General features: G+C 44.1%; 3 protein-coding genes across 3 annotated transcripts; all 3 read left to right on the forward strand.

Annotated features, from left to right (window-relative positions):
* Positions 1-1268: 1268 nt before the first annotated feature.
* On the forward strand, positions 1269-5982 carry LOC107280481 (pentatricopeptide repeat-containing protein At5g55840). Its single transcript, XM_015777416.3, has 2 exons — positions 1269-1722; positions 2567-5982. Exons 1-2 carry the CDS (start codon positions 1563-1565, stop codon positions 5854-5856), a joined length of 3450 nt encoding a protein of 1149 aa, XP_015632902.1. The 5' UTR covers positions 1269-1562; the 3' UTR covers positions 5857-5982.
* A 218-nt stretch (positions 5983-6200) lies between these two features.
* On the forward strand, positions 6201-7810 carry LOC9272037 (presenilin-like protein At2g29900). Its single transcript, XM_015777419.3, has one exon. The coding sequence runs from the start codon at positions 6258-6260 to the stop codon at positions 7635-7637; it is 1380 nt and encodes a 459-aa protein (XP_015632905.1). The 5' UTR covers positions 6201-6257; the 3' UTR covers positions 7638-7810.
* A 3548-nt stretch (positions 7811-11358) lies between these two features.
* On the forward strand, positions 11359-14054 carry LOC107280366 (zinc finger protein ZAT9-like). The gene is made up of 2 exons (XM_015774499.3): positions 11359-11597; positions 12547-14054. The coding sequence occupies exons 1-2, from the start codon at positions 11552-11554 to the stop codon at positions 13608-13610; spliced, it is 1110 nt and encodes a 369-aa protein (XP_015629985.1). The 5' UTR covers positions 11359-11551; the 3' UTR covers positions 13611-14054.
* The last annotated feature ends 3206 nt before the right edge of the window (positions 14055-17260 follow it).

Raw genomic sequence — 17260 nt, forward strand, 5'->3', positions numbered from 1 at the left:
AATCGTGTCTTTAAACCGCAATACCAGATATAATGTGTCTCTCAACTTGTAATACCCAAGTACCAGAGGTCCCAAGGTAGTATTGTGCTTAGTTTTCGGTTGACGTGGCGTGTTTACTATGGTCAACCCGAATGAATTAGTGTGGGACCCATGTGGGCCCCACATGATAGGTCCCTCTTTTCCCCATATCTCTCCAGATCTCCGGGGAGGTGGCTGATAGGGAGGAGCGGTGAGCGAGGTGTTGCCTTGCACGTGTGCTTTGGCGTTGGCGGTGTTGAGCAACCCCCCTGTCGCCACTCCCCTTGTCTCCCTCGCTGCCGTCGTTGAGCCACTGCAGCATCGGGGGTGCGAAGTCGTTGGGAAGGCTGACATACATGGGCAGGAGGCATATGTACTCGAGGAAAAGGCGGTGGCGCGGTGGGCGCGAGGAGCAGCTTTCGGATGCGTGGGATGGACACGTGCAACTAGGAGGCAATGACATCAGCCTCAAGGCGTAGTGCTGACGTGGCGTGCAGGGTGAGGAGGGCATGGAGGACGTAGTGAACGGGGTGGAGGAATAGGTGATACGTATGTAGGTGGTGTAGAAGGAAGTAGCCGACATCGAGGGACGCGAGGTGGGAGAACAGCATGGACACAACCTCGCCTCCACTGCTGGCGAGTGCGGTGAGGGTGGCCTTGTAGAAGAGGAGGGAGTGGAGGGTGATAAAGCGGCACACCCACTTATGCACCTCCCTGATGCCATTGAAGGCGTGGTCCCGCACACGCTGCTACTTTTCTATGGGAGGGAGGTGGACTTGGATGCATATATCGCTGTTGTGGCCGCTGCTTGCTAAGGTGGGAGCGGCGGTCGGAGCAATGATGCAGTAGAGCATCTGTGGTTTGGGGGAGGTTTTTGGGGGTGGTGGTGTTGATCGGTGGTAGAGAGAGGGTGTGATGGAGGAAGATAGGGCCCTGATAGGTGATCTTTATATGGGTCCCACACTTACTCGGTCGGGTTGATCACAGTTAGCTCGCCACGTCAGCCGAAGCCAAGTACAATACTACCTTGGGATATCGGATACTCCATTATTAGGGACACGTTATATCTTAACGTAATTCAAACTCGATGTCAAGAGAAGGAACCTAAACAAAACTTGTTCCAAGAAATTTTTAGCAACCCTGTACTAGCCTTCCTCAAAACGGGACTGGGCCAACAATCGTGGCATTCCACATCGGTTTTGGCCCGTCCTGAATTCCTTGATCATCGCAAACAAACGGGCTCACGGTCCACGGCTCAGTTGGGAGCCCTCGCAGCCACGCGTGGCGCTCAGCTCAGGTCCCTCCAATTCTCCAAATCCATCGGCCTCGGCGCTCTCCGCTCTCGCCGTCGGCCCTCGGCCGTCGCCAACCCCCACGCCGCCCTTCCCGATTGTCCTCCGCCTCTCTCCTCCTCCTCCTCGCATCGCCGCCTGTTGAGGAAGGCGAAGCTATCGGCGTGGGGGGTGGGATTTGGATGAGCGAGCCAGGAACTTCGACCACCTGGTGGCTCTCTCTCTGCGGGCGGCGGCGAGACGCCTACTGCCATGTCGGCGTCGTCGCTGGCGTCTTCCTCCTACCGCCGCAGGATCGTCCAGTCCAGGGACGCGGTTTCCAGCCCGGCGTACTGGTCCCGCCTCCCCGCCCGCGCGAGGCCGCCCGCGCACACCAGGATCGGCGCCGGCGTGCTGCCCGCCGCCACCTCAGGTACATATATATGTATCCGCGGAGAAGGCTTTCGTTTCCATCGAAAACAAATCCGTGTTTGAACGACGCATTTTGCGTCTGTGGCGACTAATTTGGTTGTTCTGCTTATGGCTGTGTCTAGTTCGTTTGCTGCACTCAAGCTGTTTGCTGAAATGCTTGCTTGGAGTCATGCTCATGACTTATGTTTCTGTGTCATGCCATCGTGATACTTTCTTGACGCACATTCCTTTTGTACCAAACCTGGCAAACTCATGCCGTTAGTTTTTATAAAGCATGCTAAAGTCGCTGTTGATGCTCACGAAACATTTAGTTTCAGTCTTGTGCTAATGCATAAATCCTTTTCACTGGAAAACCTTTGAGGTGTAGCTAAATGCAGCTTTCCATTTTTGTCAACAGAACAATTGGTAATTGGCACCACTTCCTTAACATAACGTTGTCTGATCAGTGTAGCTTTTGCATTTTCTTTCTGTGGAACATGTGAATATGAAGTAGTAAAGGGGAAAAGATGGCATAAAAAGAAGTGAGAATTTGTTGCTGGTAGAAAATTTTGCTAGTAGCCAAATTTAAACTTCTAATGGTAATGCGTATGTGGAGCTGTATTGTATAAGTGATGACACTTTCCAGTGTCTCATTTTACTGATCTCCTGTTGGAAAAGCAAGGTATATTGCATAAATGACTGATTTGACTTGTTCTGTTTTATTCCACATCTTCTATGCAGATTTACTTTACTTGACTTCTGTTCTCATGCCGCAATTACTAGCTTAATTGGAATAGCCTACTGTAGTTTTGCCTCTTAGGGTGGCATCAATTTCTGGTTCCCTTGATTTGGTTTTTCCTTTTCAGTTCATGGAGTTGAGAGCAGCATCATCACTGTCCTAGCTATGCAGCGATGGGAAACCTTGAGTCAAATGGCATACAAATCTGGGAAGCTTGACAAGGCACATGGAAAGCTGGCCTTGAGGATGCTGGACTCTATCGTTCAACAATCAGGTTTGGACCGAATTACCCATATTTATTGCATGGCTGTCCACATCCTTGTCCAAGCTCAAATGCCATCACAAGCGATGTCAGTGTTGAGGCACCTTGCCCTGACAGGCTTTTCCTGTAGTGCCATATTTAGCTCCCTTTTGCGGACCATTTCACGTTGTGATCCCACCAACCTCTTTTCTGTTGATCTTCTTGTCAATGCTTATGTGAAGGAAGGAAAAGTACTTGATGCGGCTGCAGCAATTTTCTTTATGGATGAATGTGGATTTAAGGCTTCATTATTTTCGTGCAATAACATCCTTAATGCTCTCGTGGGAATAAACAAGTCAGAATATGTTTGGTTGTTTTTGAAAGAAAGTCTGGACCGGAAGTTCCCTCTAGATGTTACCACTTGCAACATTGTGCTGAATTCTTTGTGCACTCAGGGAAAACTTAGTAAGGCTGAAAGTATGCTACAAAAGATGAAGAATTGTCGCTTACCTAATGCTGTTACTTATAATACTATACTTAACTGGTATGTTAAGAAGGGAAGGTGTAAGTCTGCCCTGCGTATTCTAGATGATATGGAGAAGAATGGCATAGAGGCAGATCTGTATACTTATAACATCATGATAGATAAATTATGTAAACTAAAGAGGAGTGCACGTGCATACCTTTTGCTAAAAAGAATGAGGGAAGTTAACTTAACACCTGATGAATGTTCTTATAATACTTTGATCCATGGATTTTTTGGTGAAGGTAAGATAAATCTTGCTATCTATATCTTCAATCAAATGCTGAGACAAAGTTTGAAACCAAGTGTAGCTACTTACACAGCATTGATTGATGGGTACTGCCGAAATGGGAGAACAGATGAAGCCCGCAGAGTTCTTTATGAAATGCAGATCACTGGTGTGAGACCAAGTGAGCTTACTTATAGTGCGTTGTTGAATGGTTACTGCAAACATTCCAAGCTGGGACCTGCATTAGATCTTATCAAATATCTGAGATCGAGAAGCATATCCATCAATAGAACTATGTATACTATTCTCATTGATGGTTTCTGTCAACTAGGGGAGGTTTCTAAGGCTAAACAAATTTTAAAGTGCATGCTTGCGGATGGAATTGATCCAGATGTTATTACTTATTCAGCATTGATCAATGGTATGTGCAAGATGGGTATGATACATGAGACAAAAGAGATTTTATCAAGGATGCAAAAAAGTGGAGTTCTGCCTAATAATGTACTATATACAACTCTAGTTTTTTATTTTTGCAAGGCTGGGCATGCCAAAGAAGCACTAAAGTATTTTGTGGATATTTATCGAAGTGGTCTAGTTGCCAACTCAGTCATTCATAATGCATTACTATGTTCTTTTTATAGAGAGGGAATGATTGCAGAGGCTGAGCAATTCAAACAATACATGTCTAGGATGAAGATATCATTTGATGTTGCTTCCTTTAACTGCATAATAGACAGTTACTGCCAGAGAGGTAATGTACTTGAGGCATTTTCAGTTTATGATAATATGGTTAGACATGGATGGCCTCCAGATATTTGCACTTATGGGAGTTTGCTCAGAGGATTATGTCAGGGAGGCCACTTGGTACAAGCAAAAGAGTTTATGGTCTATCTTCTTGAGAAAGCTTGTGCAATTGATGAGAAAACCTTGAATACACTACTTGTAGGGATCTGCAAACATGGAACCCTAGATGAAGCTCTGGATTTATGTGAGAAAATGGTCACAAGGAACATTTTACCTGATACTTATACCTACACCATTCTTCTGGATGGGTTTTGCAAAAGAGGTAAGGTTGTGCCTGCACTCATCTTGTTGCAGATGATGTTAGAGAAAGGACTGGTTCCTGATACCATTGCATATACCTGTTTGTTGAATGGCCTAGTAAATGAAGGTCAAGTGAAGGCTGCTTCTTACATGTTCCAGGAGATTATATGCAAGGAAGGCTTGTATGCAGATTGTATTGCGTACAATTCAATGATGAATGGATATCTAAAGGGAGGACAGATAAATGAAATAGAAAGACTGATGCGTAACATGCATGAGAATGAGGTATATCCAAGCTCTGCTAGCTATAACATCCTAATGCATGGGTACATCAAGAAGGGACAATTGTCAAGAACTTTATATCTATACAGGGATATGGTGAAAGAAGGGATCAAACCAGATAATGTGACATACCGCTTACTCATCTTTGGACTTTGTGAGTACGGATTGATTGAGATTGCAGTTAAATTCTTGGAGAAGATGGTCTTAGAAGGAGTTTTTCCTGATAATTTAGCTTTTGATATACTCATAAAGGCTTTCAGTGAGAAATCTAAGATGTCTAATGCTTTACAACTTTTCAGCTATATGAAGTGGTTACATATGTCACCCAGTAGTAAAACATATGTTGCCATGGTAAATGGATTAATCAGAAAAAATTGGTTGCAACAGAGTTATGAAATTTTACATGACATGGTAGAAAGCGGGCTTCAACCAAAGCATACACATTATATTGCATTGATCAATGCAAAATGCAGGGTTGGAGACATTGATGGAGCATTTGAGCTAAAAGAGGACATGAAAGCTCTTGGTGTTGTGCCATCTGAAGTTGCTGAAAGTTCAATTGTTAGAGGCCTTTGTAAATGTGGAAAGGTTGAAGAGGCCATCATAGTTTTCAGTAGCATAATGCGTGCAGGCATGGTGCCAACTATTGCTACATTTACTACCCTAATGCATGGTCTTTGTAAAGAATTCAAGATTGATGATGCTTTCCACTTAAAGCAGTTGATGGAGTCATGTGGGCTGAAGGTTGATGTTGTCACTTATAATGTATTAATTACTGGTTTATGCAACAAGAAGTGTATTTGTGATGCATTAGATCTTTATGAAGAGATGAAATCGAAGGGACTTCTGCCGAACATTACAACGTACATCACACTGACTGGAGCTATGTATGCAACAGGGACAATGCAGGATGGGGAGAAACTTCTGAAGGATATAGAAGATAGGGGCATTGTTCCTTCATATAAGCATCCTGAAAGTCTTGAATGGAGGATGGAAAATGCAATAAAAAGGTTAAACACAATAAGGAATTGCAGAAAAGGAATATCTTTCAAGAATGAAGTTGAGCTATTGCCGGTAGATCATGAAGCTGCTAATTGAATATATTTTCATAATAAATTTGTCTTTGATTGAAACTGTTACGTAGTATTATTTTTTTTCTATAAACTTAGTCAAACTTAAAGAAGTTTAACTTTGATCAAATTCAAAACATCTTATAATCTGAAACGGAGGTAGTAGTTTATTTTCTGAATTCTGTAACTAAACTTTTTAGAATCAATGGTTGAGATGAAAAACTGAACTTTTTTTTTGAGGGAAAAAAAACTGAACTTGGAGGTAGAGGTGATCCAAACCATAAGACAGAATCAACGGCTGAGATGAATGGCTCAAGTTTCCCTTGGTAAATTCAGAGACGGTAAACCAAGTCAAGTGAGACTGACAAGAGCAAAGTAGCCCCAAACCGATCCCCATCTCCTCCCCTCGCATCCACCAACAAAACACACATGGCCGACGCCGCCGCGGCCACCGTCCCCGGCGAGGCCTCCTCCTCCTCCTCCGCCGCCGCCACCACCACCGTGCTCGATTCCCTCGGGGAGGACATCACCCGCATCGTCACCCCCGTCTCCACCTGCATGCTCCTCGTCGTCCTCCTCGTCTCCCTCCTCTCCTCCCCCTCCTCCCCTTCCCCCTTCACCGCCGCCTTCTCCGCCGCCGCCGGCCCAGGCGGAGGAGGAGACGACATCACCACCGCCCTCATCACCGCCGTGACCTTCGTCGTGGCCGTCACGGCCGCCACCTTCCTCCTCGCGTTCCTCTTCTACCTCCGCTGCACGCCCTGCCTCCGCGCCTACCTCGGCTTCTCCTCGCTCTCCGTCCTCCTCCTCCTCGGCGGCCACGTCGCCCTCCTCCTCCTCTCCCGCCTCCGCCTCCCGCTCGACGCCGCCTCCTTCGCGCTGCTCCTCCCCAACGCCGCCGCCGCGCTGGCGCTCGCCGCGCTCTCCCCGGCCTCCGTCCCCATCGCGCTCCACCAGGCCGCGCTCGTCGCCATCGCCGTCCTCACCGCCTTCTGGTTCACGCTGCTCCCGGAGTGGACCACCTGGGCGCTGCTCGTCGCCATGGCGGTCTACGACCTCGCCGCCGTGCTGCTGCCCGGTGGCCCTCTCAGACTGCTCCTTGAGTTGGCCATAGAGAGGAACGAGGAGATCCCGGCGTTGGTCTACGAGGCAAGGCCGGTGGATCCCCGCCATGGCCACAATTGGCGGCTGTGGAGGGAGAGGACGCAATCTGGTGCAGAGTTGGATGCCAATTCCACAGTTGAGGTGCTTGGTGAGGTGTTGGGGACAAATCTTGGTGCCAGTTCAGCTGGCAATTTGGGGGTTTCCGCAATCCGATCCGATGAACGGGTTGGCTTGGCTGGTGATGCAAGAAACTTGAGGCTTGGAACATCGATGCCGAATTTGAGCTCTGATTCTGCTAGTGCACAAGTTGAGGTGTTGCCAGCATCGCCGGAGATTAGTGTGTCTGTTCCTGAAATGAGAGTACCATTGATCCAGCCGCGACCAGAGAGAACCAGGGATGAGGAGGATGACGAAGATGGCATAGGGTTGAGTTCATCTGGGGCTATCAAGCTTGGATTGGGGGACTTCATATTCTACAGCGTTCTCGTCGGGAGGGCAGCAATGTATGACTACATGACAGTGTATGCATGTTATCTTGCCATAATTGCTGGGCTCGGTATCACCCTGCTGCTACTAGCATTCTACCGTAAGGCATTGCCGGCCCTCCCGGTCTCGATCGCCCTTGGTGTTGTGTTTTATGTGCTCACAAGAACATTGCTCGAGACTTTTGTCATGCAGTGCTCTACTAATCTTGTGATGTTTTAGCATTTATTGAAAATCAGATATTCAAATATTGCTGTAACCCAAAAATCCAGACGTTTTCAGCTTGGTTTCAGTCTTTGATATTACTGCAATTTTTACCTGGTTGTCCACTGAAACGTAAGCTATGAGTATCAAACTGTTTACCTGTCAATATTAAATACAAATATTGTTGCTTATGTAATGTGTTATTGTAGTCTGCCATCCTGATAAGATCGTGTAAATACTCCATAACGCAAAAGATCCTGCATGATTTAGATTCTTGATCAGGAACATGGTAATCTGTAATTCATCTGCAATTGAGCCATTTTTTCAGAAGTACACGCCAACACTACCATGATTTGCCCTCCCTCAGTTTTCTCAATTGCTACCCAGTTCAGCATTACATTGGATAACCCCAGACAATGCCTAGCATACACTGAATATTTTTCTTTCACCTTGATCACTATACTTTCATGGGTAATTTATCTCATTTTATTCTCTTTATTTTTCCATCTTTCGTTCTTTCAGTTTTGATGTTCAGTTAAAAATTTGGATTAAGTTTCATTTTCTAGTTTTCTTTAGTGAGAGTGTCTATATTGTTTGGTTATTTTGTAATTGTCTCCGGTCTTTGATGTTGGTAGGAATGGAGGAAAGCTTCATGGTCTTCCATACTTAACTGTAGCACAAGAAGATAGTTCACAATTTCTTTTATGAAGTATGTCAATGAAAATCTGGACATTGTCCTTTTTCACAGTATTCTGTGGATGATAGAGAGTAGGGGAGAGGATTCTAATAGCTCGAGTGGACGTCCACCCGTCTATTGCATGTCAACTAGATAGTTACGAAAAAATTTCATATATCCTATTTGGAATTAATGAGCTGTGCATTCTTCTTTGATTACAATTTTTGATAGGAAGGGAACTGTTGTCATGGCATAGATAGATCTTTAATCACTTCATATGTCATATCTTCTCGATGCCTCAGATAATACCAAGAGCTTATTGGCAGGTGCATCCTCATAAAGCCTAGCCAGGAGCATGGCCCATTTCTTTCTTTCTTTTTCTCAGATGGGATGAGATAAATTTTACAGCAAAATTTGCTACAGTACACTTAAAAGTTGTGTAAATTGCTGGTAGGCATCATAAAAATGTGTCACGGCTGAAAGACACTTTAAAAACTGGTAATTTGCTAAAAAACACTTTCGACTTAATTGGAGAGAGAAATTCTTCAAAAAGACAAAAATGCCTCTAGGATTAAAAGCTTTTGAGCTTAGACGGAAGTGAAGATGTAATATGATGTATGCTATTGATGTATTTGGGGTGATAGTAAATTTAGAGTTACATAATTTTTAAATTTTTACTCTAATGTCATGTTTGAAGCATGTGGCCCTAAGGGCATTAAAGCGTATGAGGTCGATGGCCCGAGGTAGAGCACTCAATGGGTACATTCTCGTCTTTCTTAAAAATTTATCTTTTCAACTGAGTCCAAAGTGTCCTATAGCAAATTACCAGTTTTTTAGGATGTATTTCAGCTATAACACGTTTTTTATGTCTATTAGCAAATTACACAAAATTTGATTGTCTTGTGGCAATATTGACAATTTTACCAATAAATATATTTGGTAATTGGTACTCAAATACACAAGTAAATTTGTTACTCCCAGTATTGGGCGCTATACAGGAACACTGGGTGTGTTATTTTATAGTTGTTGACGAAAAAAATCGAACACATCGGCCTGGAAGATCTGCTTAGCTCTAGTGCAGGTCCAAAGGTTGGAAAGATGCGGGCGTGCCAGTCAGTTTGATCATGCAACTGACAAGATATGCAAATAATAGACAAAACAGCCGATCGGCTGACAAGCCGATGGAGTAGTTCCAGCCGATAGCCGATAATAGCCGATGTTGATACCAGCCGATAGCGATAGGGCTTAAGCAATCGGCTATATGTCCAATGTAGATAATGATATAAAGGCAATCGGCTGATGATGATGTAATAAAATAACAATATAATCCAGTATAAACCAATCGGTAAATAATGATATGATAAATAAGCATCGATCCGAAGGTTAAAAGCATACATCGGCTGGAGGTCCGATGTCATGAAATCCACAAGATTAGATTAAACAGTGAAACTTTTGTTGTCATCGGCTAAATCGAACTTATATGTATATGTAATCCTTATGAGCCGATGCAACGTCCAGATAACTCACCGGCTGAAACCCCGATGAAACCCTTATTGGCAATCAAGAAGCAGGCTAGAGATTGTGGTTCTAAGCACGACTTAGTAGATCAAACTTAACTGATGCAGCACTAAGTATGAAAAGAAATATAATATCTAGACAATCAAGCCGTTGACTGAGTTTTCAGTGTGGTAGATGTCTAAGCTAATCTAATCTAGCAACGCGATTTAGCCAATACCGGCAGAAACCCTAAAACGAGAAGCAGCCGATAGAGCTAAATTGATATGCTAAGACTAGATTAACAAAGACATATGATAAATAGGTAGGCAAATATATCATCCAAACCAGAGCAATCCAAGAGGTCGAATGTACTGATGCAGCCTTGAACGACGCCGACGTAAACGATACAATTGCCCGGGCCGGCGGAACATTGGACTTACCCCTTAGCCGGAGATCGAACACCGATGCAGCCCCGCGTCAGGTGCCAAGTCCCGCCGGATGATGAAATAAAGTAGAAAAGGTAAAAGGTGGTGATGCGCCGAATTATATTGATCGTGAAGATAGATTACATAGACCTCGGGCGTACATATTTATACCCATGGGTTGATACAAGTCCTTGTCGGACAAGAAAGAAACTTTCCTAAAGATAAAAGGAAACTAATAAACTATTCTTAATTAATAGATAACTTGCCATGCCGCATTCTCTTTGAACTCGGTCTCTGCTGGATAAGCTTCCTTTAGGTGATCGATTTCCTTAACCGAATATAGCAAGAATCCGACTTGACAACTCTCATTGGCTAATCTCAGGACTTCGAAGTCGATGCTGACTGCCGATGACTACTCCGGGTTTACCAAATTTCACTGTTAACAATAGTTATACTAAAATGCAAAATTGGCTAAAACGGTGGTTGAAAGATACTCCCTCCATCCTTAAATATTTGACGTTGTCGATTTTTTTAAACATGTTTCACCATTTGTCTTATTAAAAAAATTAAGTAATTATTAATTCTTTTCCTATCGTTGGATTCATTGTTAAATATACTTTTATGTATACATATAGTTTTATATATTTCACAAAAAGTTTTTGAATAAGACGAACGGTCAAACATGTTTAAAACAGTCAACGGCGTCAAATATTTAGGAACGGTGAGTGTCCATATTTCACTGCCGCAGATTATCTAATTGATAAAGAAAAAGTAAATTTTTGAGAAATAAATCGAATACATAACTTGAAAAAGCGATCTAAACAACATAACATAACAAAGTTTTTTATTAAAAAAAGATATTTTTAAAGACATATGGACCAAATAATCCACGGCGATAATTCGGCGATGAAAACGAGAAGAGTGGGCCTAGAGCCCTAGACAAAAAATCTCCCAACAATAAAAAGCATTTGCAGCAAAAGTTCCCATCAAAAAACATCCTTCCAAAAAGCGCAAGACGCGACGGTCCGTTCGTTCATGCCTGTGCACTTGCAGGCAGCAGTTGGCCCGATCTGGGCCGTCCGATTATACGCCCTCCAAAGCCTCCAAATATCCTCCTCCAATCGCAACGGGCGCGCAGCCGCGCACTAGAAAATTTTCCCCCATATCCCCCCAGTTTTTGCCTCCAACCCAAGCCTCCTCCTCCTCCTCTCTCTCCACTCTCCTCACTCCCTCTCCGGCTCTCCCTCACCTGCTCACCGCAGTGCACACCACACCATCCAGCGAACGGAGCCACTCCTCCAAGACTCACTCACTCTCTCTCTCTCTCTCTCTTCATGGCTCCCCGTCGAGGCATCCCACTCGAGGAGATTGGAGTTGGAGGTGGGTTTTCTAGTTTTAGTTTCTTTGCCTAGCCTCTCTCTATCTTTTTCTTTTCTTTTTTTTCTTTTTTGCAGTTGTGCACTGATTTGGGGGGTTCTTGATTTGCTCGCTTCGTGGCAAAGATGAAAGCTTTTTTTTGCTAACAATCGAGTTGAACCCTAGCCCTGTTCTTGGATGACGTGTGGGTTTTTGTTAGTGGGTTTCTTGAGTGATTCGGTTGTGTGTCCAATGATTTGAGCTCCGCTCCCTCCATTCCTTGGTTTTATTGCCGTTCTTGAGCATTTTGATCGAACAATCTCGGCAATGGGGGCAACAAGTTTGAAGCTTTTTTAGCAAAATTTCAACAAATGCAGACTAAGATCGAATCGAGTTTCAAAAGGACAAGTTTTATACATTTTCCACTACTAAAAAAGGTGTTTTTTCGGCTCTAAGAGACTGCTCAGATGCGTCCTGTTTTATCGGAAAATACTGCAAAGAAGCACTATTTAGCTATCCTTGTGTACCATTTCAATCGTTTCGTGCTCCGATCATCTTTTTGTGGCCGCTCTTACTTTCTCTCTGATTTTAGCTCTGCTCCCTCCATTCCTTGATTTTTTTTCCGTACTTGAGCATTTTGATGTAACAATCTCGACAACGGGGAGATAAAAATACATATTTTTTATGCAATTCAATAAATTTCGCAGAGTAAGGTGGAATAGAGTTTTTTTTTTTGGGAAAGGGAATCGAGTTTCAAAACGAAAGGGTTTTCCCAAATTAATTTTCCGCCACTAAAAAATAAGATCTTTTTTTGGCACTAAAAACTGCTCAGATGCATCTTAGTTTCTCCGAAAATGCTGTAAAGGAGCAGGATTTAGCTGTCCATGTGTAACAACACTTCAATCGTGTCTTGCATGCGTGCTCTGATCATCTTGTTGTGCCCGTTCTTACCTCAATTCTTGTCACCGTTCAGGCATGGCACAAGCAGAAAAGCAGCGCTGGTGCAAGCTCTGCAACAAGAGCTTCCCTTCATATTGTTCACTTGGAGGCCACATGAACCTCCACAGCACCAGGCGCAGGAAGAAGAAGCCGCCGCCGAGCCCGAGAAAGGCTCCACCGATCACTGGTGCCTCCGGCAGCAGGTACGATTTCCGGGAGCGGTGCCGCCAGAGGCCGGTGGCGCCGCAGAGCCAGCCGGATCACGCCTCCAGCGACGACGAGCCATGGACGCTGGCCCCCAAGGCCGAATGCCAGCTGTGCTTCAAGGCTTTCCACTCCTGCGACGCGCTGTCGATGCACATGAAGGCGCATGGCCACCATGGGAGGAAGATGGTGATGGTGGAGCAGAGGGCATCGAGAAAGACTTCTTCTGCTAATTTCTGCGGTGTTGATGATGGTGACCATGGTTTTGCTGCTGTATCTTATGCTCACTGTAAGAGAGCGAGGTCGAAGAGGATCCGCATGGACGTTTTCCCTGCCCCGGTAGTGGTGGTGACACATGGGACACAGGTGGAGGATGCTGCCTGCATTCTTGTGATGCTTTCAAAAGATGCTTACAAGGGCTCAGATTCTCTGGATGAAGATCCTCAGATGGATGGAAGCTTGGAATGCGGTCCGCAGAAGACTGAGATGGAGCCGAGTTCTTATCGTCTTGGTGTAACTGGTGATACTGAGCTGATAAAGCCAGAAAATTCAAGTTCTTATGAGGAGATCAAGTTTGGCAGTCTTTCAAATGTGTTGAAGGCAACAGCTATCCATGAGTGCAGGCTCTGCGGCAAGGTCTTGGCATCTGGATCTGCATTGGGAGGCCACATGAAGTCCCACAGTGTTCCTGCTCATAAAAAGGTTGCAACATTTCCCAAAACTTCTGTGACTCCATCAAGAAAACAGCTGCTTGAAGTGCAAAATGAGTTGCATGAACTCAACCTTCCAGCTCTCAGTAACAGGGACTGCAGCAGTACAAGGACAGAGTCTGAACTGAACCCATGGTGGGTTGCAAGCAGCATTCAGAGTGAGCGAATGATGGGTGTTGTCTGAAATGTGTACAGTTTCTGCACCAGTCAAGGGGCAGCAACAACATTTTGGTTACTAATAGATAGTTGAAGAATCAAGAATATGATACCACCAATGCTCTCTTTACATTGACTTTGCAAAACTAGTTTTTAGAATCTGATGCCCTGTTTCGGTATACTGACGTGCTTCTGTTTGCAGTGTGGGATGTGATTCAAGTTTTAGTTGTTCCCAATGGGAGAGCTGTCCTATTCAGGTTGTTGTAGTTAACTTTTATTTTTTGCCACATGCTTCTGTAGCAGTTGCTATTGTTCCCAAACTGGTTCAGCCCATTGCTTATTTTTAGCTATATTTTGGTTCACCTTGTATGGATTCCACTCTAGTTCAGCTCATGCCTGTATTTATCTTTGTTAAGTACGCAGTATATTCTGCAGTTTTTTTTTGACGCAATATATTCTGCAGTTTTACTTCTTCAATACTTAAATGTCATGGTATATGGAATATGTTTCAGTATGTTTGCATGAATTGTTTGCATTTCAAACCAATATTTTCTCAGGGGCTCAAGCCAAACAACATAATTTTTATGCATGTATTGAGGTTGATAAAACCTTACGCAACAAATGACTTCATTTTGTGTGTCATGCGGATGCCTTGATCTGACTCAGAGCATTTTATTGAGTTCAAAAGTTATATCGGTTTAAGAAAAGCATCGACAAGTATTTGTTTGATTTTTATATTTTTCCAGGTAACTGAGTACAAAGTTTTGTGATCTTATCTTCACTTCATGGCTTAGAAGTTTATTTGGGTTACAATTTTGACAATCTCACGATTTGAATTCCTTGGTTACTTCAAGTGGACAGCATTATTTGAGTGATTAATTTTATTTCATTTTACTCTCATTGTGATATTTTCTGACGTGCTTCAAAAGTTCAAGCTGGGGCATAAATCACAATAGCATTTGTGTTTGAAGGAGCTTGGCTCGCTTTGGCTTAACTTGTCGGTTGATTTCAGAAGTGAATGTACCTAGATGTAGTTGAGCCCTGGAACTTGACTTCATATTTGTCCCTCATACTGAGGATGTTGAGAAATTTTAGGCACAGTTATACTTTTTCTCACTCTTTAAAATGACCTGATTTTTAGGAGTTCTGTCTGTAGCTTCTAAGGCATAGGAACTGGATGTCTGGACTCTGGAGCAAAACCCTTTTTAACTTAATTTGTTCTTCATTACTTATCTTCAGAGAAGTATTAAAATGAAACATGACAAGTTATGGGATCTTACAAATTTTCCGGTTAAGCTACCAAAAGGTAATGCATGAAGTCTTTCTTGTTGGTACAGCCATCTTTTGATCTGCAAATACCCATCAATATCTTAACTTACCTGTTATGCTGATTGCTGTGTTTTAGATCACAGGGTATGTCGTATTTTCCTTGTGCTTACTAATGCTCTTCAGGAATACCGGATGCCATGAAACTATGAAAGAATGTGCTATTCTTATTATGGATGAAGTTGACCAAATAGCCTATATAAGCTGCATTCTCTGATTGAAAACCAAAACTAGAAGCAAAATATGAAGCTGCACTCACTGTGGTTCCAAAATTATTGTTTTATTATGCTTGCCCGCAAAATTCAATACTAGATGAATAATGGGCTATATACAGATTTGCAGGTGACTCCATAATAGGCAAGTCATACTAAAGTGCAATTACATTTCCAGGGACATGGTCAGTCAATACATTTCATTAGCACAATACAATGAGCACTTTAGTGTGCAATTCAATTTGAGTAGGCTATGTTCTGTTCTAGGAACAGATTACAACTAAAAAAGATCCTAAATATCAAATTTGTTCTTCAGGAAACACCTCCATCCAGCATGGTATGGAAAAGAAGATTCTACATATGGTTCAGTGTCAAATCCATAATCTTTCGGGCATAAGTTACCCAAGTCTTGAACCTTGAAGCTGTTCAAATTATAGGCTAGTTCTCTCTCCAAGCTATAATGTAGGAAAACCACCTCTTTGAAAGGATGGAATGCAAGGAAGCCAAAACCTCTATGACACCCTTGAACACTATTATCTTGAATATCGATAGACTTAGCACCATTGTCAAAGTCCCAATCATAATATGCTGCTTGTACTGTTTGACTTTGTGCATCGTCGTCTTCATTAGGATCCTCGCAATAATCAATATCTTGTAAGGTCATGGTCCATCATCACTTAATTTTGCCATCTTTGAAATGTGGCTAAATGGGCTTAAGGTTGTTGTCAAGCTTTAATACCCAACCTATCTGGCCACACGATTCTTCAAAAGTTGATTTGAACTCAAAAGTGCAAAATACACACCCTTCTCTGATCGTCCTAAATGAAATTCTTTGTATCTGCACACATCAAAACTTAACGGCGGTCCGATGACTTGGTACTTCACTTGACAATGATATTCTGGGAGAAAAAAATAACATATACCAAGAACAAAAATTAGTAATTAATTACTAGATCATAAGAGTAAACAACCAACATCAATTACCATAAATATAATGAATAAAAGAGGTGAAAATAATGCTTAAGGAGTAAAGGATTAGAGATGCACTTGATAGTACAGTGGTAAGGGGTGTTTGGTTTCTCACGTTCAATACTCAACACGCTCAAAATTTCTTCTTAAAAATAGTTTGAAAGGGCATCTGTCCCTCCAAATCTTTCTTCTTAAAAAAAAATGTTTGGAGGACGACTCTTCTCCAAAATCTTTCTTCTTAAAAAAAAAAATCTCCAAATCTCGTTTTTAGGTGTGAAGGATTTAGAAATTAATTACCTCATGACAAAATTAGTTTGGCAGTGAATACCTGTGCCTACTTCGCTTGCGTGATGCAGCCTCATGGCAGCGACGGTGCCCGCTGGCGGCCCGTCCCGCACGAAGCGCCTCCCCTCCCACTGCCTCGTCTCCGACGAGAAGACGGACAAGAAAAACGGCGACGGTGGCCATTCCGATCCATCGCTCGTGGGGTAAAACTCATCGTCCCTGCGCCTGCGCCTGCGCTCGCGCTCGCGAGGGGCAACGTGAGGGATCAGGAACACCTCGTAGCTAGCCGCGCGGTGACACGGCGGGGTCGAACACGAGGTGCTCGCGGACGGCGGCGAACCTGGCGGAGGCCGTGCTCGCGACGTGGCGCGGGTGGCGGCGTGGCAACTGGCAGTCTGGCAGCCGCTCCCACCGCCGTGTCGCCGGGTAGGTCACGCAGTTGTTGACCAGCACGAGGCCGTTGCAGTGGTCGGTGATGTTGATCGAGGGCATGTGGCAGTCGGGCAAGGTGGACCTGCGCCTCGTGTAGTCGACGTTGCCGGAGACGGCGCCGCCGCCGCCGCCGGGTGGCGTGGTGGTGGGGCAGGAGAAGAACTGCGTGGGGTAGAAGAGGTCGTGGAGGTTGAGGAAGATGCCGGCGAGGGAGAGCGGGAGGAGGTCCTCGCGGAGGCGGTCGTCGATGGCCGCGCGCCACGACGTGCAGATGCGGCGGCATGCGGCGAGGCTGCCCAGTGGGACCGTGGGAGTCGCCGGAGGACCTCCGCGATCATGTCGTCGGGTAATAGGGATATGGATTTTCATCCATAGAGAGGGATGTCCCCTCTTTACTTACATCTCATCTAAATAGTTATCAATTTTTTTAAATAAAATAACAACATATATTAAT

Source organism: Oryza sativa, chromosome 3, assembly GCF_034140825.1.
Source record: "Oryza sativa Japonica Group chromosome 3, ASM3414082v1".
In the NCBI taxonomy this organism is placed as follows: Eukaryota; Viridiplantae; Streptophyta; class Magnoliopsida; order Poales; family Poaceae; genus Oryza; species Oryza sativa.

Bases quoted from the DNA above. Each gene is read 5' to 3' on its own strand.
- LOC107280481 (XM_015777416.3), top strand. From the start codon at position 1,563: ATGTCGGCGTCGTCGCTGGCGTCTTCCTCCTACCGCCGCAGGATCGTC. The intron at 1,723-2,566 runs GTACATATATAT...TTTCCTTTTCAG, and splicing joins GCTGCCCGCCGCCACCTCAG to TTCATGGAGTTGAGAGCAGC.
- LOC9272037 (XM_015777419.3), top strand. From the start codon at position 6,258: ATGGCCGACGCCGCCGCGGCCACCGTCCCCGGCGAGGCCTCCTCCTCC.
- LOC107280366 (XM_015774499.3), top strand. From the start codon at position 11,552: ATGGCTCCCCGTCGAGGCATCCCACTCGAGGAGATTGGAGTTGGAG. The intron at 11,598-12,546 runs GTGGGTTTTCTA...GTCACCGTTCAG, and splicing joins CGAGGAGATTGGAGTTGGAG to GCATGGCACAAGCAGAAAAG.